The 25,125-nt window shown below is 38.5% G+C and overlaps 1 protein-coding gene across 1 annotated transcript; it reads left to right on the top strand.

Annotated features, from left to right (window-relative positions):
• The first annotated feature begins 1,291 nt into the window (after positions 1-1,291).
• Positions 1,292-24,903, top strand: LOC121970776 (chaperone protein dnaJ 15-like). The gene is made up of 11 exons (XM_042521728.1): positions 1,292-1,710; positions 8,792-8,915; positions 10,556-10,638; positions 10,726-10,837; positions 10,922-11,026; positions 11,162-11,209; positions 20,316-20,405; positions 20,499-20,607; positions 20,692-20,840; positions 20,918-20,971; positions 24,468-24,903. Exons 1-11 carry the CDS (start codon positions 1,583-1,585, stop codon positions 24,675-24,677), a joined length of 1,212 nt encoding a protein of 403 aa, XP_042377662.1. The 5' UTR covers positions 1,292-1,582; the 3' UTR covers positions 24,678-24,903.
• Positions 24,904-25,125: the final 222 nt, after the last annotated feature.

Below are 25,125 nucleotides of genomic sequence, written 5' to 3'. Positions count from 1 at the left end.
AACTTAGTCTATAAATGTTTCTCTCCCATTTCTCTTTCCACTAGTTATGTTTGATAAAGACAACTCGGGTTTTATACCGTGCTAAACATGGCACATGGTCAAAAATGACTCTATAAGTCAACCTACTATTCCAAACATCAAAATTATCAATTTATCAAACTATCTTCTAAACTTTCAAAATCAATATTAATTTAGGGGTATTTTAGTATAATGATTTTAATATTATCAGATTAATTTAAAAAATAGAATTCTTATTAATCAATTCATTTAATTAAAGAGTTTTTTTTTCATGATAAAAAGCTTGCTCTACGGAGAACTCGGGAGCCATAGAAAACTAAAATCAAAGTTGGGAGTTAGAAAATTTATTATTGGGATGAAAAATGTGTGTTTATATTGAAAAAAAAATTATTATCTTAACAACTCTTTAATATTGATTACATGGATATAAAGAAAGATAAATATATGTACATAAATATTAGGAATATGATAAAAAATAAATTTTAAATTATTAATTCTTAAGAATCACCTATATTAGAGATATTATGCATATTCCCATTTGTTCTCTATATTTATATTCTTAAATATTTTATACTAAAAAATTAAAGAGGACGGCTATCAATTTCTCTTTAGCTTCGACCGCCTCTATCGGAGAGGAGAGTTCTTTTTAAACTTTAATGAAACAAAACGACTAAAAATTTTAAAATTTAAAAATATAATGTAAATACTTATTTAATTTATAAATTAATACATTAAAAAAAATTAATCTTAATCGGACAAATTATTTGGTGAAACCACTACACTATTAGATAATTCATTTTTTAAATAAAACATAATTGCTATGCTTTAGTTTGTATTTTTTTTTCAAATAAATAAATTTTTTTCTCTTAATTTCCTTTCATTTAGATTGTTCCACCAAATATAATGTAATGAGTTAATTTTATTTATTTTAAATTACAAATTACGTATGAGGTTAAATAATTTAATTTAGTTAATATTTAATCACTCAACCTATTCAACCAAACCGTTTCCCTGTCCGAAATTATTTTAAATATTAAAGAATAATTTTTTTATAGGTAATTGGATATTTATATTTTAAAATTATTTTTAATTATTAAAACAATACGGTTCGGTGAACAGCGAAGGAATGCGTATGCGATTCATTTTTTTCATAAATATCCTTTTACTATATCATATTAGATGCTAGGTATTGAGAAGGACCTAACTTTTCAAACTAGATAAAATGTAGGTCCAGTTTGAATATACATTTTCTAATTAAGTAATTATCCACCTCTTTTACTGTCAAGTCTCAGCGGAGGTTGCGCAGCTCAAACTTGTACCCACGGAATCGATCCCACTTCCTACGATCCGATCGTTACCCGATTCAAACATTTCTACGGGGAATCGATCCGTCGAAGAAACGTTCAAGCGATCGCGATCCGTTCAGTCCGCCGCCACCGCCGCCTCCTTCTCAGGCGTTTTCTGCGCTGAGATTGGCGGCGGGTTCATTCGGGAGGATCAGAGAAGCTTTGTTGAAGTTGAAGGGTTCCTTGAGTCGGTGTAGGAAGGTAGGGAGCGAGGGAGGATGGCGTCGGAGAAGGTGGCTCGTACTTCGGCGCCCTCAGCCCGCCGAGATCCCTACGAGGTGCTTTGCGTATCGAGAGACTCGTCCGATCAGGAGATCAAAACTGCCTACCGGAAGCTTGCTCTCAAGTGAGCCCTCTTCTCCTCTGTTCCTTTCGTAACTGCGTCTCCAAGTCAATAATCTTATACGCTGTTTCAGTTTCATGACTTTATCTAGTTGTTCTCCTTGCTTTTCTTGTACATGTGTGCTTATGATAGGAACCCAGGGGCCTATCACGTGAAAAAATCGAAAGAGAAAGGGAAAAGGGGGATAGGGTGATCGCTTCGAGGGGATCGGCCTCCAATAATCAAATGAAATTGATTAATTAAAAGGGAAATTGCTTATCTTCCAAAGTTACATAACGTCTCTTTAAATAGAGACCTAAATTACCTTTTCAAAAAGAAAAGGTCTAAAAGAAAAATAAAATAAAACTACCTTTTCAAAAGAAAAGGTGTAAAAGAAAAATAAAATAAAAATACATTTTCATGAGAAAATGTCAAATTAAAACTTATCTAAAATAAAAAAGAAAAAGTCTAAAACTTATTTTAAAAAGGAAATAAAATTAATAGATTTATTTGAAAAGATCCATTAAAGGATCTTATCATTCCACCGCCCTTCAAAACAACCTTGTCCTCAAGGTTGTTTATCAATAAATTCTGGAAATTTTTCTTGAATGGTATCATATAATTCCCATGTTGCATCATCGATAGAAAAATTGTCCCATTGAATTAATAGCTCAACTGTTGCTTGATTGTTCTTCTTCACAAGTCTCCTTTCTAAAATAGCATAAGGTTGAAATTTAACTTCACCATCTGAATTCACTTCAGGAAGATGTTGTTGAGGAGTAAATTTATCGCCTAGTTTCTTCTTTAAACAAGACACGTGAAATACAGGGTGTATTTTAGAATTTTATGGAAGCTCCAAGCGATAAGCAACAGGTCCAATACGTTCTATCACTTTATAAGGGCCATAAAATTTCGGTGACAACTTTATAGAGTTTGAACGACGAATTGAAACTTGTTTGTATGGTTGTAGTTTTAGAAAAACCCAATCTTCTATTGCAAATTCTCTTTCCGAACGATGCATGTCGGCCAATTGCTTCATTCTTGCTTGTGCATCGCATAAGTTGTTTTTCAAAAGTTGCAATATTTGGTCCCTTGTGCGTAGATTTTGATCGACTTGATGCACATTTGTTGATCCACGTGTGTATGAGCTAACTGAGGGTGGTATACATCCATAAACGGCCTCAAATGGGGTAATCTTAATAGCTGAGTGGTAGGTCGTATTGTACCACCATTCTGCCCATGGAAGCCAACGAACCCACTCCTTGGGTCTATCACCAGTTAAGCAACGTAAATAATTCTCTAAACATCGATTAACAACCTCTGTTTGTCCATCAGACTGTGGGTGGTAAGATGTGCTAAAATTAAGTTTAGTACCTTGTAATTGGAATAATTCTCTCCAAAATTTACTTATGAAAACCGGATCTCTATCAGTGACAATAGATCTTGGTAGACCATGTAGTTTGATTATATGGTCAACAAATGCTTGAGCAACACGGGCAGCAGTATAAGGATGCGATAATGTACAAAAATGGGCATACTTTGTCAGACGATCAACGACCACCATGATAGTACTTTGTCCCTGTGAAGTGGGTAACCCATCTATGAAATCCATGGAAATGTCTGTCCAAATTTGTTCAGGTATAGGAAGGGGTTGAAGAAGTCCTGGTTTTGCTACATTTTCTCCTTTGTTTCTTTGACATATATCACATTCAGCAACAAAGTTTTTGGTATCCTTCTTCATTCCCTTCCAATAGAAAGCTCTTGAAATCCGTTTATACGTCGTAGGAAACCGAATGCCTGCAATTGGTGAACAATGAAATTCCTCCAGATTACTTCCTTTTCAACTGAGTTTCTTGGAAGGAAGATTCTATTTTTATATCGTAAAATTTCTCCATCCCAAGAATAGTGGGGTTCTGGCGATGAATTTTGTAATATGTTTTGGATGAGAGCCTGTGCCGCTGAATTTTCCTTTTGCTCCTTTTTTATGTTCTCCAAGATTTTGCAAGTTACTAAGGATATAGCAGTGAACTCTATTTGGTTAGGAAGGCGAGATAAAGCATCAGCTACTGTATTTTCCGTTCCCTTCTTGTAAATGATTTCATAATCATATCCTAAAAGTCTCTTGATCCATTTTTGTTGATCCATATTTGAGATACGTTGATCCAAGATGAACTTAAGACTCTTATGATCAGTTCGTATTTGAAAGCATCGGCCAAGAAGATAGGGTCTCCATTTTGTAACGGCATGTATGATAGCCAACATTTCCTTGTCATAAATTGACATTTGTTGATGTAGAGGAGATAGTGCCTTGCTAGTAAAAGCTAATGGTTGTCCTTCTTGCATAAGTACTGCTCCGATTCCAACTCCAGATGCATCGACTTCAATGACAAATTGCTTATTGAAATTAGGTAGTGCAAGAACTGGTGTTGTCGTCATAGCCTCCTTTAAATTTTGAAATGTGTTTTCTGCTTCAGGACACCATCTAAATGCATCTTTCTTTAACAAAGCCGTTAGTGGAGCGCTAATCTTTCCATAATTTTTTACAAATTTACGATAATAACCTGTGAGACCCAGAAAACCACGTAATGCCTTGATATTCTTTGGGGTGGGCCACTCCTTCATAACTAGCACCTTTAAGGGATCAATAGCTACTCCTTTTTTACTTACAATATGAACAAGGTATTCCACCTTAGTTGTCCCAAAGCTGCACTTAGATCTTTTCACAAAAAGAGAATGCTCACGTAAAAGAGTGAGTACTTTATAAAGGTGATGCAAATGATCTTCGAATGATGAACTATAAACAAGGATATCATCAAAGAAAATCAAAACAAACTTGCGGAGATAAGGCATCGTTCATCAAACTTTGGAATGTAGAAGGTGCATTAGTTAAACCGAAAGGCATGACTAAAAATTCATAATGACCATCATGAGTCCGAAAGGCTGTTTTTGGAATGTCCGGCTGATAGATCCTTATCTGATGGAAGCCTGAGCGAAGATCCAATTTTGAGAAGAATGAGGAACCTCCTAATTCATCAAGTAATTCATCAATGATGGGGATGGGATACTTATCTTTCACCGTAATTTTATTGAGTGCCCGATAATCTACACACATTCGCCAACTTCCATCTTTCTTTCGCACAAGCAGTACTGGAGATGAATATGGGCTTACACTTGGGCGAACAATACCAGCTTGAAGCATCTCTTGTACAATCTTCTCAATTACCTCCTTCTGTATGTAAGGGTAGCGATAAGGTCTAACATTTGCTGGTGCACTCCGGTATTAGAGGTATACGTGTGAACGTGATGGAGGAAGTCCCTTTGGCTCAGCAAATATCATAGAAAATTTAGAAAGAAGTGTCTCTAATTCTGGAGGGGTATATGAGGTACCTTTATGATCCTTTTTTATGGAGAGTTGCATAAGAAAAATGGAGCAATCTTTCTTTAATAGCCGCTCTGCTTGATAACTACTGATTGATGTGATAGTATCTTGTCTCTTGCCTCTGATGCAAACTTCTTTTCCTTGATCTTGGAAGCGCATTGTTAGTTGAGAGAAATTCCATATTATGTCTCCTAATGTTCTCAACCATTGTGCTCCAAGTACAACATCGCATCCATCCAGGGGTAGAAGAAAAAGATCTGTGATTAATTCATAATTTGGTAAGATAATTTTAATACCTTCGCATTTTCCTGGACTTGTAAGTGATCTTCCATCCGCCACCTTAACATCAAATGTGGATGCTCGCTCTAATTTTTGTTTAAGCCTTCTTGCTAAGGTTGAGTCTAGAAAATTGTTGGTGCTTCCTGAATCTATAAGTATCATTACTGGTTGCTTTTTAATGAATCCTTTTACCTTCATTGTTTGCGGAGTTTGTAGTCCTTCTAAGGCATGTACTGATATTGCCATAGAGTCATCTTGTACTTCGTTGATATTATCTTGTGTTTCACCTTCATAGAAATCATCTTCTTCCTCGGAGTTCTCTATTGGTTCAATCATCAGTATCCTCTTTTGCTTGCATTGATGACCACGGTGCCACTTTTCATCGCAATGCCAACATAATCCCTTTGCCATCCTTTCCTTGATCTCTTCTTTTGTCAATCTACGAGGTGTTGAATAATGTGATGGGTTTTCACGAATTACCTTGTTATTTCTTCTTCCTTCCTCATTGATCTTCTCTTCTTGTAGTCGTGCAAAGGATAAGGTAGCCCTCATGGTGCGGGGGTGATTCATTTTTACTTCTCGTCGTATATCAAGGCGAAGTCCTTCAATAAAAGTGCCCAGTAGTTGCTTTTCTGACCAATCACGAGTTCGATTAGAGAGTCGCTCGAATCGCCCTTGGTACTCTAGTACGGTTGAAGTCTGTCGAATTTTGGCCAATTCTCCATCAACATTCTCATAACCGGAGGGACCAAATCGATTAATGAGTTCTTCCTTGAATTCCTCCCATTTTGGAGGCCCATGGCATGCTTCAAGCCAGTCATACCATTGGATGGCATCGCCTTCAAGATTTATAGATGCTAGTTCTACCTTTGCATTGTCCGACGTGCCGTGGAAGCGAAAATATTTTTCAGCCCTTGAAATCCATCCAATCGGATCGTTGTTCTCCCAGCGAGGAAATTCCACCTTCATACGTAGATGGTTGTGCTCTCGATCTTCATTTGAGTTTGCTCCTTGGTCATAATGTTGTTGTCGAGATTGTTGATTTATTCCTTTTTTGATTAGTATGCTTGAGCTGGAATCTGCTTCTAAACGATCCTTCAATTCTTGCACTATTGTGACCAACGATGCCATAGTTTTTTCGAGTTTATCCATCCTTGTCTCGTGCTTAGCTTCAAATTCCAAAGCCCATTTGGCGTCAGGATGAGATCCTCCGGTCGCCATGACAGAGTGAATTTTCTTTTCTTGAAGTCGGGTTAAGACCATGCGCTTGTTGAAGTTGCTGCGAGATACTATAGGACGAAGATGAAATGAACTTGCTCTGATACCAAGTTGATAGGAACCCAGGGGCCTATCACGTGAAAAAATCGAAAGAGAAAGGGAAAAGGGGGATAGGGTGATCGCTTCGAGGGGATCGGCCTCCAATAATCAAACGAAATTGATTAATTAAAAGGGAAATTGCTTATCTTCCAAAGTTACATAACGTCTCTTTAAATAGAGACCTAAATTACCTTTTCAAAAAGAAAAGGTCTAAAAGAAAAATAAAATAAAACTACCTTTTCAAAAGAAAAGGTGTAAAAGAAAAATAAAATAAAAATACATTTTCATGAGAAAATGTCAAATTAAAACTTATCTAAAATAAAAAAGAAAAAGTCTAAAACTTATTTTAAAAAGGAAATAAAATTAATAGATTTATTTGAAAAGATCCATTAAAGGATCTTATCAGCTTAAATAAAGTGGGTGTTTTTTTGTCTTAAAATTGGGAGAAGTCTTCTTCCTGTTTGCTAAAAGCGCAGAGTATTTATGATATCTACTCTATATGGAGTCTTCATCGAGTCTAAGAAATGTATGGTTACTTGACTCTTTTGTATGAAATCTACTCCATATGGAGCGGTCGGTCGCAACGGCCTGGCCAAGCTAGCGTGAGGACTTGGCCAAGCCCATGACGGCCACACCTGGCTGCAGACTCTTCGTGAGTCGACAATGGCCTTGCAGTTAGGCGAGGCCGCAACCAGGTGATGCTGCGGTCAGGGGAGGCTGTTGTTACCTCGTTAAGGCCTTGCGGCTATATGAGGCCACTGCGACCTTGTGGAGGTCTCGCGGCTAGTTGAGGCTATGAGAGGCCTCATGGCTTGGCAAGGCCTCCATGACCTTGCAGAAAGATCACGATCATTTGGTTGATCATCGGGTTGTTCGGAATCATTGGAATTTTGGTAAAGGAAGGAAAGAAATTGGTTCCTACGCAATCCACCATCATGTTGGTGCTGAAGTGTTTTGGTGCTAGTTGGCAGACGAATGGTAAATTCCTGGTGTCGACTGACATTTCTCGACACCTGAATCCTTGTTGCTAACATATTGTTATCAAGGCCTTGTATTTGCAAGAACAAAAGAAAAGAAATTTGAATTTACACGTTGTGCCTACACCCCCTGCAAATGCACAACAATCTCAGCAATGCTTTGTGAAATGTCTAAATGGTATTAATAAGGTGCAATAATAACATTAGCTAGTCTAGAACAGACTCAATATCTTTGTAATTGAGTCACTCCCAGACTTAGTATTGAGTCATTCTGAGACTTAGTGACACCTGTAAATCCACTTGTTTCAAAAGTGAGTAGGCAAGAAAAGCTTCTATCACTTCTTTAAATAAGTGCTCAAGCTCAAATGTTAGAGTGACGAGTGCACCAACATTTTTCTCATGCTTATTATCAATGTGTAAAGAAATCTTTATAAATGTGCATGGGAGCTCCTTTTTTATGCTTGCTGTTTGACTTAATTTGTGCAGATGGAATGGTAGGAGAGTGGTAATGCTGTAACAAAATTAAACCCTTATATTACAAATAAAAGTAGGATGAAATTGATGAAACATGGGATAATTATGTCCAAGAGTACGTCAAACAGAGATTAATCAGAGGGAACTTTTGTTAACTGAAAAGATCAGGAAATATATTAAGATCACAACACTTTTATAGACTGTGCTCCCTAATTAAGATAGGAAAGAAATACCATTAATTGGGAATGGAGAAGACAATAATCCCATAAACTCCTACCAAATTAAAAGATATTCTCTAAAGTAACACATCCAAAAATTGCTTAACACCCCAAAATAAAGACAATTACCAACATTGTCATTTCCTTAAAAGCTATTCCTCGTAGAGACGCATTGTTTATTTTGGTGCTGCATCACTGTTTTTTTTTTTGGATTATTTGGTTTCTTTTATGCTTTTGAATCACTCTCAAATATTGCTATTTCATTATTCTATTTTCTATTTCATTATCATGAAACATTTTCTGTTTATTTTTGCAACTACGCAGAATTTAATATTGTTTATTTCCGTTGACTCTTGGTTTTCTTGCTCGAGTATCGATAGTTTTACATATTCATCACTTAATGGGTTTTCTCCTTTAGCTTTTCATCTCACATTGGAAATGACTAAATCTTGTAACAATAGGTACCATCCTGACAAAAATGCTAGCAATTCTGAAGCTTCTGAGCTTTTCAAAGAAGTTGCATATTCCTACAGTATCTTGTCTGATCCAGAGAAAAGAAGGCAATACGATGCTGCTGGTTTTGAGGTCGGTGTTGTTGACAATTAAGTCTAACTTAAGCAAGAATATAAGTTCATGCACTTTCTTTGCATAGCATGTGTCTGGTATGCTTATCCTTAAGCCTATCCATTTTGAAGTTGCTCCTAGCCCCTCAGGCCCAGGACTTGTGGACTGTTGTCAGTTGATAGGCTTGATTTTGCATGAAAATGCTGCTAAAATAAACTCTAGAAACCTGCATTATTGTGATCTCCATATTGGGCTGAACATCATAGCAATTACAATATTTCTTCCTAGTAGTATAAGTATTATAACCAGATAATCATGTGAGTACAAACTATTATGCCTTTTGATTTGTTCTTTTTTGTCATGCAAGATTGTTGATTGTTGTGCCTAGCCTGCTAGCTTAAACTGCATACCAACTATAACTCAAATTTCCAACAAGATTGTGTTATGTGGATGAAAATGAAGAATCTGATAAATCAGATTGTTTTAAACTTGATGCTGAAGATGAATAATGAACAAGTTGATTGCAATAGAAACAGAAACAATTGCATGCCTATTGAGAGTATAAGAATTTTGTTTTCTTTGTATTAGGCATTACCTATGTCTTCCTCATGTGATGATAACTCGATTCTGAGAACCTGGAAGTTGGATTTCTAACTTCATGTTACCTTATGAGAAGACAGTACCACAGTTTCTGAGTGATAAGGATTTGAAAGATAAATCAACCATGAAACCAGACTAGGGTTCCATAATTATAGTTGTATATAAACCATATGATAACTGAGCAGATTGTTGTAGACATAAATAGTTATCTTGTTATTGCAGTTTGCAACTGTAATAAATACTTGATCCTGGGGTAACAAAATTGGTCTAGGACACTTGCCATGGCAGAAATTCCAACATTGATGGGCAAGGGAGTCTCACTTTGGGCAGCCTTTCCAGCATGCCAAAATTATTCCCATAAATTAAATCCTTATCACCAATATCATTAAAGAGCATAGATGGGAGCGTGCCTCATGCTTAGCATTAGCCTATGACTGAGAAGTTGAGGTGCTTGAAGCTCATTTAGCTTCATCTTTTTTTCCCTATAATGTCTTTGATGCTGAGGTTTCCTTTGGTCTAATCCAACACTTCCTATTGCTTGCTCAACATAACAAGTAGGCAATCAATTCACTTACACCAAATGATAAAATCAGCTCAGCTTAGTTCCTGTTAAATACCAAAGGAAAACATGCCTATTGTAACTTCTGTCATTCCGTGATTGACCTATATTTCTTACATTCTTATGCTCTCAAACTGTACTCTTGTCTCATATTTTGATTGAATACTCTTTTATCAACTAACCATACATCCAAGTTGAGTTTCTTAGAATTAACAATACCATCAACTGAGTTTTTGGTCTGTTTCTTTCTGTAGGTCTACTTTTTAACCTCAGTCACGTTTATTAGAAAAAGTTTGACATGCCCCTTTTAGTAGCTTATTGATATTTCTTTTGCGTCCCAAACTATTACTCGTTCACTTGTATCATTGTTTTGCATGAAAATCTTTATGAATAGGAGAATCAGTATTGTCCTGTGTGGGATCCATATTCCGTCAAGTCAATTATTTGCAAGGATGTAATGCTCTCAAAAACCACTTTGTTTATACGGGTTATCTTGGCTTAGGCTTTGGAAAGTGAGGGCATGGATATGGAAATTGACTTGTCGAACCTTGGAACTTTCAACACAATGTTTGCAGCTCTTTTCAGGTGATATTCAAACAATGTTATAGCCATGGGAACCAATTATCATGCTATTTCCTTCTTAATAATGTTCTAATTTGTGGAAGTTATTAGCAAACTTGGAGTTCCTATCAAAACTACAATTTCTGCTACTGTCCTTGAAGAAGCGCTAAAAGGAACTATCACAGTCAGACCGCTTGCTCTTGAAACATCATTCAATGGAAAAGTATTCATTTTTTGTATCTTGTATTTGACTGAAAGCCATATCTACATTGAACTTCCTTTCTTATTTTTTTCAATATTGGTGTAGGTGGATAAGCAATGTGCTCATTTTTTTGGTGTCACAATTAATGATCAACAAGCCCAGGCAGGGATTGTTGTGAGAGTAACTTCTGCAGCACAAAGTAAATTTAAGGTGAAGAACATAGACAATTAGCATAATTATTTATGATATTTGAACTCTCATTAACCAATTATTGGCTCATGTGCTCTTTGTTTATTGTTGTCTTTGTTACTCTGCAAAGCTAATTTTTCTGTTTTGTTGCCTCAGCTACTTTATTTTGAGGAAGCAAATGGTAGCTATGATTTAGCTTTACAGGTATTACCTTTTTTTTTTTTAGATTTATGCTCTCCAATTGCTATAACATAATATGTGTGGATTTTTTTAAGCTATATTGTTCTTGTTCCTTTTTGATATTGTTCATTTACCTAATAGAAGAATATATAATCAACACTTTATGGAGGAAAATATATTTGGATTACACTTGATTCCATAAAGGAAACATGTCGGGATGATATTCACATAGGGTCTCAGCTTTTGATGACTATAAAGTATAGCTTTCTGCCTTTAGGTTTTATTCTTAAGCATCCAAGGTTATGATTTTCTACTTTGGGACGCCCAACTTGTTAGGACCGAAAAGTAGCTAGAGGGGGGGGGGGGGGGGGGGAATAGCTCTTCGCGTGCTCGTTGCTCAACGTTGCTTGTTTCTTCAAAGATGCGCAGCGGAAAATACAGAAACAAACCACACAACGCTAACAAGGTTGGTTTACTTGGTATCCACCTCACAAGAGGTGACTAGTCCAAGGATCCACACCTACACACACACCCTCCACTAATAAAACTCTCCTTTATGGTAACTACCAAGGGCGGAGAAGCCCTACAAGACTCAATACAAGAAGAAAGGTAAGGTAATGAAATACAAGCTTACAAGCTTACAATGAGAGCAAAAACCCTAACTCTAGTTTCTTCTTCTTGCTTTGATCCGCCTCTTGACTTGGAAGAACCTCCAAGAGCCTTCAAGAACTGGCGATCTCGAGCTTGAGAAGAGCAGAAGCTGGTGAAGATCTCAAATGAATCGGTGAAGAGATCCTGAAATGAACGCTGCGGCTTAAATCGACGCTAACGGGTCGAATCCCGATCGATTGGAATGCTCCCAATCGATCGGGAGGCTGGATCGATCCACGGATCGATCGGCTATTCTGTGAAAGCGCTGGATCGATCCACGGATCGATCCAGCGCTATCGCGCGAAGCAGCCGCGTCCCATCCACCGGTCGATTGGGACCTCTGAATCGATCCACCGATCGATCCAAGCGCGCTTCTCACGGACATTCACCGATCGATCGGCCAATCGATTCAGGATCTTCCGATCGATCCACCGATCGATCCAGATCTGGATCGATCCACGATCGATCCAAATCGCCTCAATCTTCTCCCAATCCGGATCTTGGTTTTGCCCAAACCAAGTCCAAAGCCCCTAAACCAACATCTAGTCAACCACGACTTGTTGGTACATAAGACCTAGCATCCGGTCACCCTCGACCAGCTAGGACTCTCTTGAATGTCCGGTCAACCTTCGACCCACTTGGACTTTTCCTCTTCTTGCCAAGTATCCGGTCAATCCCTAAGACCTACTTGGACTTTTCTTCCTCGTGCCAAGTATCCGGTCAATCCCTTTGACCTACTTGGATTCTCACCAGATGTCTGGTCAACCTTGACCCCTCTGGATTTCTCCTGCCTGGCTTCACTCACCATGACTTTCCCAATTGCCTAGCTTCACTCACTAGGTCTTTCACCTGGCTTCACTCACCAGGATTTTCCTCCCGCCTAGCTTCACTCACTAGGACTTCCCAATTGCCTAGCTTCACTCACTAGGTCTTTCACCTGGCTTCACTCACTAGGACTTCCCAATTGCCTAGCTTCACTCACTAGGTCTTTCACCTGGCTTCACTCACTAGGACTTCCCAATTGCCTAGCTTCACTCACTAGGTCTTTCACCTGGCTTCACTCACCAGGATTTTCCCTTCTGCCTAGCTTCACTCACTAGGACTTCCTTTATGCCTAGCTTCACTCACTAGGACTTCCTTACTGCCTAGCATCCCAGTTAGGACTTCCCAGTCAAGTATCCGGTCAATCTTGACCTACTTGCCTCTTTTTCATCCAACCTGATCAGACCCTGATCAGAGGGGAATTGCACCAGACAATCTCCCCAAATGCACAACTGCATTGTCAAACATCGAAACTCAAACCAAGACTCAAGCTTGGTCAACCAGGTCAGACTTGACCTGAGGGATATTGCACCAACAATCTCCCCCTTTTTGATGTTTGACAATAACACATTTAAGTTAGGCTAATCCCATAGCCTCAACCTCCTTCATGCCACTAGGTAATGAAGACATAAGTTAAACCCTTCATTCTCCTCCTAAGAGGGCAAACTCCCTCTAGGTAATGAAGTCCTAACTTAAACCCTTCATTCTCCCCCTATTGGCACACATCAAACCATGCCTCATTTTTGGACACACATCAACAAATTCACTTGTTGAAAACTCTCCCCTGAAGAGTTGCTCATCGTTGTTCACAACTTCACTCGTTGTGATCAACACGATAATGAAGATCTCATACCCTTCATTATCCTTAACCCTACATTCTCCCCCAATGTAGGCAAATGCCCATCCTTGAGCATTATCCACTTGAAACCACTTGAACAATGAGGATATCCACTCCCCATTAAAGTTCAAACGCTCAACCTTGAGCATGTTCTTAACGGAAGGTTAACCACCTTCCAAGGTTCATGAAAAATAATTTTCATGTCTTTAAAGAGTCCCTCCCCCTAAAGACATGGTGGTAACTTCTGTCATTGCACCAACAATGACTTGGAATCCCTAAAACTTTAGGAAACCCAATTTTAGAAGTTTTGAGGTTCAAATATTCAAAATTTGAAACAAACCTCAACTTAAACTTTAACTTAGCCTTCCTTAACCAATCCATCCTTGTTTTCCACACGAAAATACCCTTTTTATGTATACAAATGTATTTTCAGGGGTTTGGAATGGTTACCTAGACTAAAATAGGTTCAAAATGCTGAAAATAAGCTTTCCCAGCCAAAATCAGCATCTTCAATCGATAGGAGTTGGGTTCCAATCGATTAAACCCTGCTGAATCGATCCACTGATCGATTCAGTCTTCTTGGATCGATCGGCTGATCGATCCAGCGAGCTTCTACTCGCTAGAATTGCCTTCTGAATCGATCCACTGATCGATTCAGACACTCCAATCGATCCATGGATCGATCGGAGCTCTGATAGTTGCTGAGATTTCATTTCAGTCAACTTCAGAAACCCCTAGAAAATTCTACAAAATTCCAAAAATCGTAAAAATTTGTGTAGACATTATTTAGGGTATAATTTATCATGGAAAAATAGTTTTCAATGAAAATACATCATATTTTCAAAGATTTACACAAACTTGAGAACTTGCAAAAACTTTAGTGTTTTCTTCAAGTTCGTGTCTAACTATTCAATGGTGATTACTATCAAAAGATAGCCTTCACCAAGGTTTTCCAAAATTATTTTAAAAACATTTTCAAAACCAATATCCCACCATATTCCTTGGGCTTAATGCACATGATTTGTACATTAGCTTTCCCAATGATGGGAAACACACATAACTATGTGTTTTGATGAATTTAAAACTCAAAAGAATGCACTAAATCAACATATTGAGTTTTGTTCATCATCCTAACATCTCACTTGTATCTAATGTGCACAAAACACATACAAGTCATCTTATAGGTCTTTGTGAGATGTAAATTTTGGTTTTGCCCTAATCTAGGGATCATGCATATCTTTCTAGGCATTTTGAGTGGTAAACATCCAACAAGGATGTTACTTGTTGATTCCACTTGTTTATAAATGTCATTTGTTTATACCACTTGTTGGTAAAAACACTTGTCCTTAATTTTAAGGAAATAAACATAATGCATGATAATGTTATGGCATACATCAAAAAGAAATAACTTTCAAAAGAAAGATTCCTATAACTATATGATGTATGTATGACATGACATGGTATTTTTGTATTTTTCATAATAAAAGAATGAATGCAAAATACAAACCTAAATATGATGTCATGGCATATCATGGGCAAACAATCATGGCAAGATTTAGCATAAATAAAGTATACCTAGATTACATATTTAAGTATCTTTAACCACTTTGCTAACTCAAAATATATCACTTGTTTAACTTAAAACGTTAAACCAAGATTGCCCTAGATGCTTCAAAGAAATGCCAAAACCTAAATTGACATTTCTATTTCTCTTGATTTGTTTATGCCACTTAAAAATTAAGCATATCCTCAAATGTTGGCATATTCCATTTTTCCTCAAGAGTAATCACATAAATCAAGGTCCAGATTGTCTTAAATTTCTAAGAGAATACCAAAATCCCAACTTAGTATTTCTCTAGGTTTTCCCAATTTATGCTATTTTAAGATAAAATCAAATTTTCACCATTAGGCACATTTTACTCTTTCAAGGAGTAAATAATAATTGCATTTCATTTTCAAAGGTTAACAACAACCTTGAAAATGCTCCTTGAGTGTCAATTTCCTCTAAGTTGGGTTAACTACCCTTCTAATCGGAGTTGACACTCTCTAACCCATCTATGGGGTAGAGAAGATGCTCCTAGGAACCCAACACCTATTGGTGCTCCTTGGATGCTTTAGGTACTCACTAGGGATAACTTCCCTAGATACCTTCCTAGTGACCTTGTTGGGCTTCTTAGAAGCCTTGGTCACATTTTCTAGGTCAACTCTAGGGATAGCCTCCCTTGTAACCTTGTTCGTGACTTTCTTAGACTTCTTAGAAGTCTTAGTCACTTTGGTTGCAAAGATACTTCTAGGGATATCTTCCCTTGTATCCTTGACTTGACCTCTAGACTTAGGGTTTGTTCCATAACTATATGGAACCCTATGATAACTAGGCACATCATTTTTTGCTTTGGTTTTGTATCCCAAACCTCTATGGCCATTTGATGGCTTTTGTACCCCTAAACCTAGGTTATGCTCATTTTGCCCTAATAGGATATTTTCCAATCTTTTTAGGGTCTTTTCTAATTTATCAAGTCTTGACCTCAAGACTTGATTTTCCCTCACTAAGTCCTTAGTATTTGATTTTTCATTTGATCCATGAGCATTTTTATTCTTGGGCTTGTATCTATTATCCTTAGTGTTCTTGCCCAAATATCTATCTATCTTCCTAACCTTAGGTTGGGTAGTCTTGGCATGTAAGGCCACATGCTTTTCCTTAATGCCCTCATGCTTTCTATTCTTATGGTAAATTGCATTAAAATGATAAAAATTAGAACTATCATGCTTTTTACCATAACGTAAAGGGGTAGGCTCAATAAATGTTACCTTCTTCTTTACCTTGGAGGCTCCCCCTTGACTAGTGCCTCCTTGAGCCTTGACCATCTTCTTCCCCTTGGGGCATTGACTTCGGTAATGCCCTTTTTGTTGACACAAGACACAATGTGCTCCTTGCTCTTCTTTGTCCCGGGGGTGGTCTCCTTGGGCTTCTCTTTGCCCTTTTGTGTCACTTGACCCTTCTTCTTGGCCAAGTTGGGACACTTGCTCTTGTAGTGCCCACTTTCCCTACACTCAAAACATATTATATGATTTTTATTTTTAATTGAAGCATTTATACCTTCTTGTGTAGGGATGGCACTTGCTCCTTCATTTGATATTTCTTGAATTTTGGAGGTGGCACCATCTTCTTCTTCTTCACTTGACCCGGATGTGGAGGCCTCTTCTTGCTCCGGGTTCATTGATCTACACTCTCCCTCAATCCTAGAGGTGGAGGCTTCATCATCTTGTACATGGAACAAGGAGTATGCTCCCTCCTTGTTCTCTTCATTGCACTCCCTTGAAGATGAAGCTTCTTCTTGGACTTCTTCTTCGGAGGTTGAGCATCTCTCAACCTCGGAGTCCTCCTCTTGGTCTTGCTCCAAAGAGTCACCCTCTCTGGATTCTTCTTGCTCTTGTACAGTGGAGGGGATCTCTTCATGAAGTTTGGCCAATTTACTCCATAATTCCTTTGCATCTTCAAATTCTCTAATTTTGCAAAGGATGGTGCTTGGCAATAAATTGACCAAAAGCTTGGTCACTTTATCATTGGCCTCGCACCTTTGGACTTGCTCTTGGCTCCACTTGCTCCTCTTGAGAACTTTGCCCTTTGAGTTTGTTGGAGTCTTGAAGCCTTCCATAAGAGCAAACCATTGCTCTATCTCCATCATAAGAAAATTTTCGATTCTTGATTTCCAAGAATCGAAGCTCGTGGAAGTGTATGGTGGAGCCACCCTCGTGTCGAATCCGAGCCCATCTCGGAATTCCATTGTAGAAGTTGAGCTTTTGAATTTCTTTGACTTTGACAATTTTGCTTCAACTTCTTCACCCTCTAGCTCTTCTTGTTATGCTTGACCCTTCCGGCGATGATTCCGGTGAAGAGCAGCCTCGCTCTGATGGGGGTGAATAGCTCTTCGCGTGCTCGTTGCTCAACGTTGCTTGTTTCTTCAAAGATGCGCAGCGGAAAATACAGAAACAAACCACACAACGCTAACAAGGTTGGTTTACTTGGTATCCACCTCACAAGAGGTGACTAGTCCAAGGATCCACACCTACACACACACCCTCCACTAATAAAACTCTCCTTTATGGTAACTACCAAGGGCGGAGAAGCCCTACAAGACTCAATACAAGAAGAAAGGTAAGGTAATGAAATACAAGCTTACAAGCTTACAATGAGAGCAAAAACCCTAACTCTAGTTTCTTCTTCTTGCTTTGATCCGCCTCTTGACTTGGAAGAACCTCCAAGAGCCTTCAAGAACTGGCGATCTCGAGCTTGAGAAGAGCTGTGAAGAAGCTGGTGAAGATCTGAAATGAATCGGTGAAGAGATACCGAAGGAAATGAACGCCTGCGGCTTAAATCGACGCTAACGGTCGAATCCCGATCGATTGGAATGCTCCCAATCGATCGGGGAGGCTTTGGATCGATCCACGGATCGATCCAGAGTGTCTCTGTGCTCTGGAAAAACGCCTGGATCGATCCACGGATCGATCCAGCGCTTATCGCGCGAAGCAGCAGCGTCCCAATCGATCCACTGGTCGATTGGGACCTCTGGATCGATCCACCGATCGATCCAAAGCGGTTCTGTTCGCGAGGACTCACCGGATCGATCGGCCGATCGATCCAGATCTTCTGGATCGATCCACTGATCGATCCAGATCTGCTGGATCGATCCACGGATCGATCCAAATCTGCTGGATCGATTCACGGATCAATCCAAATCTGCTGGATCAATCGGCTGATCAATCCAGATCTTGGTTTTTGCCCAAAACCAAGTCCAAAGCCCCCTAAACCAACATCTAGTCAACCATGACTTGTTGGTACATAAGACCTAGCATCCGGTCATCTCGACCCGCTAGACTCTCACCAGTGTCTGGTCAATCCCTTTGACCCACTTGGACTTTTCTCTTCTTGCCAAGTATCCGGTCAATCCCTAAGACCTACTTGGACTTTTCTTCCTCGTGCCAAGTATCCGGTCAATCCCTTTGACCTACTTGGATTCTCACCAGATGTCTGGTCAACCTTGACCGGTTGACCCCTCTAGATTTCTCCTGCCTGACTTCACTCACCAGGACTTTCCCAATTGCCTAGCTTCACTCACTAGGTTTTTCACCTGGCTTCACTCACCAGGACTTTCCTCCCGCCTAGCTTCACTCACTAGGACTTCCCAATTGCCTAGCTTCACTCACTAGGTCTTTCACCTGGCTTCACTCACCAGGATTTTCCCTTCTGCCTAGCTTCACTCACTAGGACTTTCACCTGGCTTCACTCACCAGGATTTTCTCTTCTGCCTAGCTTCACTCACTAGGACTTCCTTTCTGCCTAGCTTCACTCACTAGGACTCTCTCTTCTGCCTAGCTTCACTCACTAGGACTTTCACCTGGCTTCACTCACCAGGATTTTCCTTTCTGCCTAGCTTCACTCACTAGGACTTCCTTTCTGCCTAGCTTCACTCACTAGGACTTCCTTACTGCCTAGCATCCCAGTTAGGATTTCCCAGTCAAGTATCCGGTCAATCTTGACCTACTTGCCTCTTTTTCATCCAACCTGATCAGACCCTGATAAGAGGGGAATTGCACCAGACAATCTCCCCAAATGCACAACTGCATTGTCAAACATCGAAACTCAAACCAAGACTCAAGCTTGGTCAACCAGGTCAGACTTGACCTGAGGGATATTGCACCAACACAACTCATATAACTGTAGACTATGTTATCTTAACAGATGCCCATCATAATTTAGAAAAACCTTAGTTAGCCTTTGGTACTTAAATGAAAGATGCAAAAACTGATTCTGTTTCTACCTAGTTAGTCTGTATTTTTCACTAGAACATTCTTGTTGCAGTTCTTTGTTTGGCCATGGGAGCTAGAAGTCTGTGAAGGGTTATTTGATTATCTAAATTATAGTACTTTGCTGTGTAGTTAAGAACTCTATCCTTATGTCAGATTCTCCAGCTAGACATACTACCATTCTTTGGTTATGTGAACAATAATTTTTAGTTGAGGCAGCAAGTTTTAGTTGCCATATATTCAGATGATAGTCTGAGTGCTGCACACTCTGTCATTCACTGGAGAAAAGAAGGCACATGCAAGTGGCATACATTTAGCTATATGGTACCAGATGTCACCATATACCAACACAGCCCTTATCCTATAGTTGTCTTTTGCCGGATGGGTGGATTGGGTTGCTCCCCAAAACATAAAAAGGTAATTTCTTCCAGGAAATGTTTGGTTGCTGCCTGCTAGACATTTACTGCTAGATAAACTTCAACACTTAAGATATTCTTGAGTTTGAGTGATTTGATTGGTAATGACATTATGACACAATGCAGCAAATTGCCAACTAATACATATGATTCAATCAATAAATGAAATTAGCAAATAGTCAAATTTGGTTTTTTGTGCATGGCACAAAGGGGTTAATCCTATATACATACTAGGTAATTGCTGGTTTATTATTTATCTGCATAACTAGATTCTTTCATCGAGTCATCACTTTTGCTTATGACAATCCCCTTGTTATTTTTTATTCTAGCCAAAAATTTAGGGATTCTTCTAACTTGCACTATAAATCATAGTTCAATAGAATATTTCTAATGCTTATTTTTTATTTCATTTTAAATTTGCATAGTCAGTAGCGTGTTGAGCATATAATATTTCACGTTTATGATAAAGTAATGCCATATTACTACTGTTCTATATTTTTTTATTAAGGAATTTGATGTTGTGTCTCGGATATGATGACAATTTTAATCATCCAATGTTGCTAACTTTTTTATATCTATTTGTTTTGTTCACCTTCAGGAAGACAGTGAGAAGACTGGCAAAGCAACATCTGCAGGGATGTACTTTTTACACTTTCAAGTTTATCATATGGACTCTGTGGTTAACACGGTTAGCTCATCTACTGCGTTTGAATCCTTATCATTGCAAAGAATAGATGGAAATACCCAGTAGAAGAATTTTTGTTTAATTTTTTTTGTGCAGTTAGCCATGGCAAAAGATCCTGAAGCTGCCTTTTTTAAAAAGTTGGAAGGTCTCCAGCCATGCGAGGTGTCTGAATTAAAACCTGGCACCCACATATTTGCTGTTTATGGTATGTAATGTTTTCCCATTTTTCCCCAGTATTATATCTTGGTTCATTCAATTGTTCCTTATATTATTCAACTCTCTTCTCCAGGTGATAATTTTTTTAAACCTGCCACATATACCATTGAGGCTGTGTGCGCTAAATCATATGGAGATACCACAGAGAAACTAAAAGAAATTGAGTCCAAACTTTTAGCAAAGAGAACTGAGTTAAGGCAATTTGAAATAGATTATAGAAAGGTACACATTATTATTCTTAGGCATCATAATTACAATATTGTCGTGTATTGATTCTATATTTCCTTGTGGTCATTTAGGCACTTGCACAGTTTCAGGAGGTATCAAACAAGTATATCCAAGAAAAACAATGTGTAAGTACTTGACTTAATTTCACAGAATCACTTAATTTTCAGAATGTTATATCCTTGATCTTGATATCGAGAAATCCATATCATACAGTTAAGATAGTGTTTGTCTACATACACGAATGATTTCTCGTTTCCCCTCTTCCTAGATTTGAGTAAAGTGATTGCAATACTTAATTTCTTTATTATCTTTCTTCTGATTTGAACTTTTGCTAACTTCATAATCCTTATACATATTTTTTCCTTGCAAGTGCACTTTCTGGAACTTTGTGGGGCAAGTTCAGTTCATGTTACCTCTAATTAATAGAAAATTTTGGTTGAGCCTAAAATTTCTGCCTGATACTTGTCATGTCATTAAACTGAGTCTTTTGACTAGAAAAGTTGGCGAATGCACTATCATGACCTAGGGTATACTTCCACATACAAGGAGATATCTTCATAGTGACAAGCTCTAGTTTGATCTTTGTATAGATCAGCATATCATCATAATAAACCAAAATAAATTCTCCCATAAATCATTTGAGAGCCGAAATGATGACCAGCCATTCATACAATTCATACTTTGATCTTAAAAGTTGTCTTCTACTATTACTCCCCCATCCCCTCCCCCTCTCCCTCCTGAACTTTGATAACTCTTTATGCTCCCTTGGTGACATTTGGTAGTGAGATAAGTCAAGTACAATGCCACATGGAATCAAATAAATGTGATGTTGCATATGTCATAGGGGTGAAAGTGCTCTTGGGAGTTCTTCTGGTATCAAATTTTTTAATTGAGAAAGCAATTTAGCAATTTTCTCTGGAACATCAAGTGCATCTTCTTCTTTTACCTGAATTGTCATTGATTTACCAATTTCATATGTCCCCTCGGGACGGTCTGGTGGCTAGCGAGAAAGTGCTGACAACTTGAGGTCTCGGGTTTGAATCTCGGCATAGCCGAGGTAAATGTCCCTTTTGCCAACTTGAATTGTCATTGACACAAAACCCTCAATGCAAAATATTAAGCTTGTTTTATCGTGGAACACTATTAAAGGAACCATTTTCAAAGGATTCAAGGTAATCTTCACTCCTTTCACCAAGGAATAAGTGTTCTCCCTCCCAAGATACTTTTAGTGTTTGTGGGTGATCTACACATTTCAATTTCAACTTGTTCACCATGACCTTTGAATCACCGAATTTGTCACATTCATAAGGGATCACAAATATACCCCTCTTCCATTTCTTCATTATAGATCGGCAGCCAAGTGTGTCACATCTAAAACACTTGAAACTTGTGGCTTTCTCCTCCCCGTTGTATTTGTTGGCAGCCAAAGTGTTCAACGTAGCACGTCTTTCCTCTTTGTCTTTGCCAAACTTTAACACCTCCACTCTCTTATAAGAGTCTTATTTGAGTTTCTCTGCTCTGTCTTTTGATAAGTGTCCTGCAAAGTTAGCAGCGAATGACTCATCAATTCCCCTTCAAAGAAGATTTCAGCCAACCTACTGCCTACATAATAAGCCACAAATTTACTGTTATTCTCTTTTAAGGTTTATATGAATGAGTAGCTTGTAGAATTGCTTTGTGTATTCTGCCACTGACTCATCAGCCTGTTAATAGAGTTGGCGGAGTCTTTGGTACAAAGCTTGAACATAATCCTTCGGTAGAAACTTCTCATCCAATCTTAGACTTCATTTCAGCTTATGTTCACCCCTTGGAAGTCTTATATCTCTCTACTTCTTTAGATCCTTTCACTCAAAGAATGCCTCCAAAGAAGCCACCTTATCAACATATGCATCTAGGTTGAGTTTACATTTAGATTCAACACGTCTATTTGGATGCTTTGTCAACCCTTCAAGAGTCCTAGCCAATACCTACTAATTTCAGCAGATATCATCATCTTGATACTCTGTCTCTTCTTGTAGAGTTTGTGGAGGAGTACCCCTCATCATTATGAGTATACCTCCTACCTTGTCAACTTTGTGGTAGTGAGTTGTAGATGTTGTCTCCTTGATCATGACCCTTAAGCAGACCTTCCATCTTGTCAGTTTTGTGGGTGGAAAGTTTCTCATGATTCTCTTCATCATCTCTTGCTTGGTTCATAAAAATTAACTCATCAATATCTACTTGAAGATCTTCATTTTCGCGCCTTGTCTCTGCGCCATAGTTCACTCTTCAAGAATTTTTTTGCTTTTGTTCCAAGTTGATTTAGCAAAATTTAGTTGCAACTTGGACATCCAAGGCAGTGGGTTCACTAGAGGTAGCAAATAGGATGGGCTGCTTGTAGCATGGCTCGATTTGTCAAAGGATTGGTTGTATCCCTACCTATCCCATGGGTTGAGATGGGCCATCGCTTCTAAGCCTGTGTGCTTGGCACAACATATGCTCATGGGCGTGTTGAGCATGATACATGACCCTGCTCAACACAGTCCTTGTGTTAAGCATGAGTCAAATGGATTATCTTGTCACCAATTTAACTAAAATGCCTGCAAACTTTTAAAATAACTGCATATTTTTTATTAAGCCTAAAATTATCAAAAATGACTCAATTTTTTTGTAAATTGTAAAATTAAGATGCATTAGATTATTCATATTGTATGAAAGTTAATATGCAATCTTGTAAATATTGTTTTTCCTATTTTTATTTTTTTTCTTTAATTTTTAGATTTTAAAATTATTTTTATACTTTAAATTTAATTTTTCTAATTCTCTAGGGCTTACATGAGATCGGTGCTCATATGTCTAGGCTTAGGTTGGGTCCGAGTCGGCACAGGCATGGTGTTCACTTGCCCATGCTTGGGCAGGGCAGTGGTTGGACGGATTAAAGCTGGTTTTCAGGTTCAGGGATGTGCTTTATTGGGCCAAGCATGATACAAAGAAAACCTGGCCGAATGGGCTCATGCTGAACCTGACTCAGGCACCATCCGTTGCCCCCTTGGTTTCATACCAAGAAAATAGTAGGGAATGGGAAAAGAAGATGAGGTGATTGCCATGAATTATTTTTTGGGTAGTGGAATCTCTCATGTCACCAAGTGTGGAATCACTCGGACATCCAAGCTACACACTTAGCTGTTAGTTGTGGAAAGAAAAACAAAAATTTATCCCAAGGAATGAGGTTTCCTTTCCTCAAGTTATAGTATACATGGAGGAGAAAAGGAAACAAAGGAAGTCTAAACTTCTTACAACAATAAAGAACTTTGGACTAGGCTACCCAGTAAGAACAAAAAACTTGCTTTGAAGTGGTAAAATGGTATTATAATTGTGAGTGGCCGACCGCTCTTTCCTTTGATTTTACTTACCTCATCAAGCAACATGGGATTTGGGCAGCATCAATATCTCTATCCGAGATCCTTTTGAATTTATAAACATTTTCTGCTTGTTCTCTTGCAGTCATAATACTTGTCTTATGCATCTTCATGAATTCAATTGCCAGATTTTGTTAATTGAGACATCATGTTTCAGCCTTGAATGAGTTTAGTTCACTCCTGAGATTTGTGTGCTTCTCTATTTATGTTCTGTTAATTTCAGGTGGATGAGCTATTGAAAGAGAGGGAGAATGTACACTCCACCTTCACGGTACAAAGTGGTGTGGCCAACGGGGATGTTAGTAGCAGTGGAAAAACTCTTAGTGAGGATTATAAACTTGATAGCCCAAATGGGAGTCCTGATGCTAAAGATAAATCCAACAAAAAGAAATGGTTTAGTTTCAACGGTAGCCGGTCTGATAAGAAGGGCTGACGACATCAGGCTCTCTAAATTGTTGTTTTATGGATTGCGCTAGTCCTACACTAGAAGGCCATCAGTATTCATTGTTTCCCTCGTGTAAAATCACTCTGTCAAACTCTTCATCTCTTGGTTTTTTAGCTCTGAGTTTTGTGAGGTATGCTGACGCATAAATTTCTCCCTTCCGCCTGTTGTATCCTGTATTTGTTTGTAAAATTAGTTTTTGGATTTTGTTTGTTCACTATTGATGAGGTTGACTTGTTAACTCTAGTTTGATTCTGATCTGGTGGTAAGGTGAGGTCCGTCCAGCAGGAGGTCAAAGTGATCAACGTTCGGGGTAGGTGTCCGATCGGGCGAACTACCTTTCCGATCAGCAGGAAGAGTAGTCGGCCCAACACTTCGACAGCTTGGTCAGACACCGAGTTTTCGACGCTCGTGAAGCTTAAAGCAGGAAGAGACGAAA

The sequence above is a fragment of the Zingiber officinale genome, chromosome 4A, assembly GCF_018446385.1.
Source record: "Zingiber officinale cultivar Zhangliang chromosome 4A, Zo_v1.1, whole genome shotgun sequence".
Lineage (NCBI taxonomy): Eukaryota > Viridiplantae > Streptophyta > Magnoliopsida > Zingiberales > Zingiberaceae > Zingiber > Zingiber officinale.
Note: the sequence above shows the minus strand (reverse complement) of the source record. Positions and strands in the feature narration are given on the sequence as shown.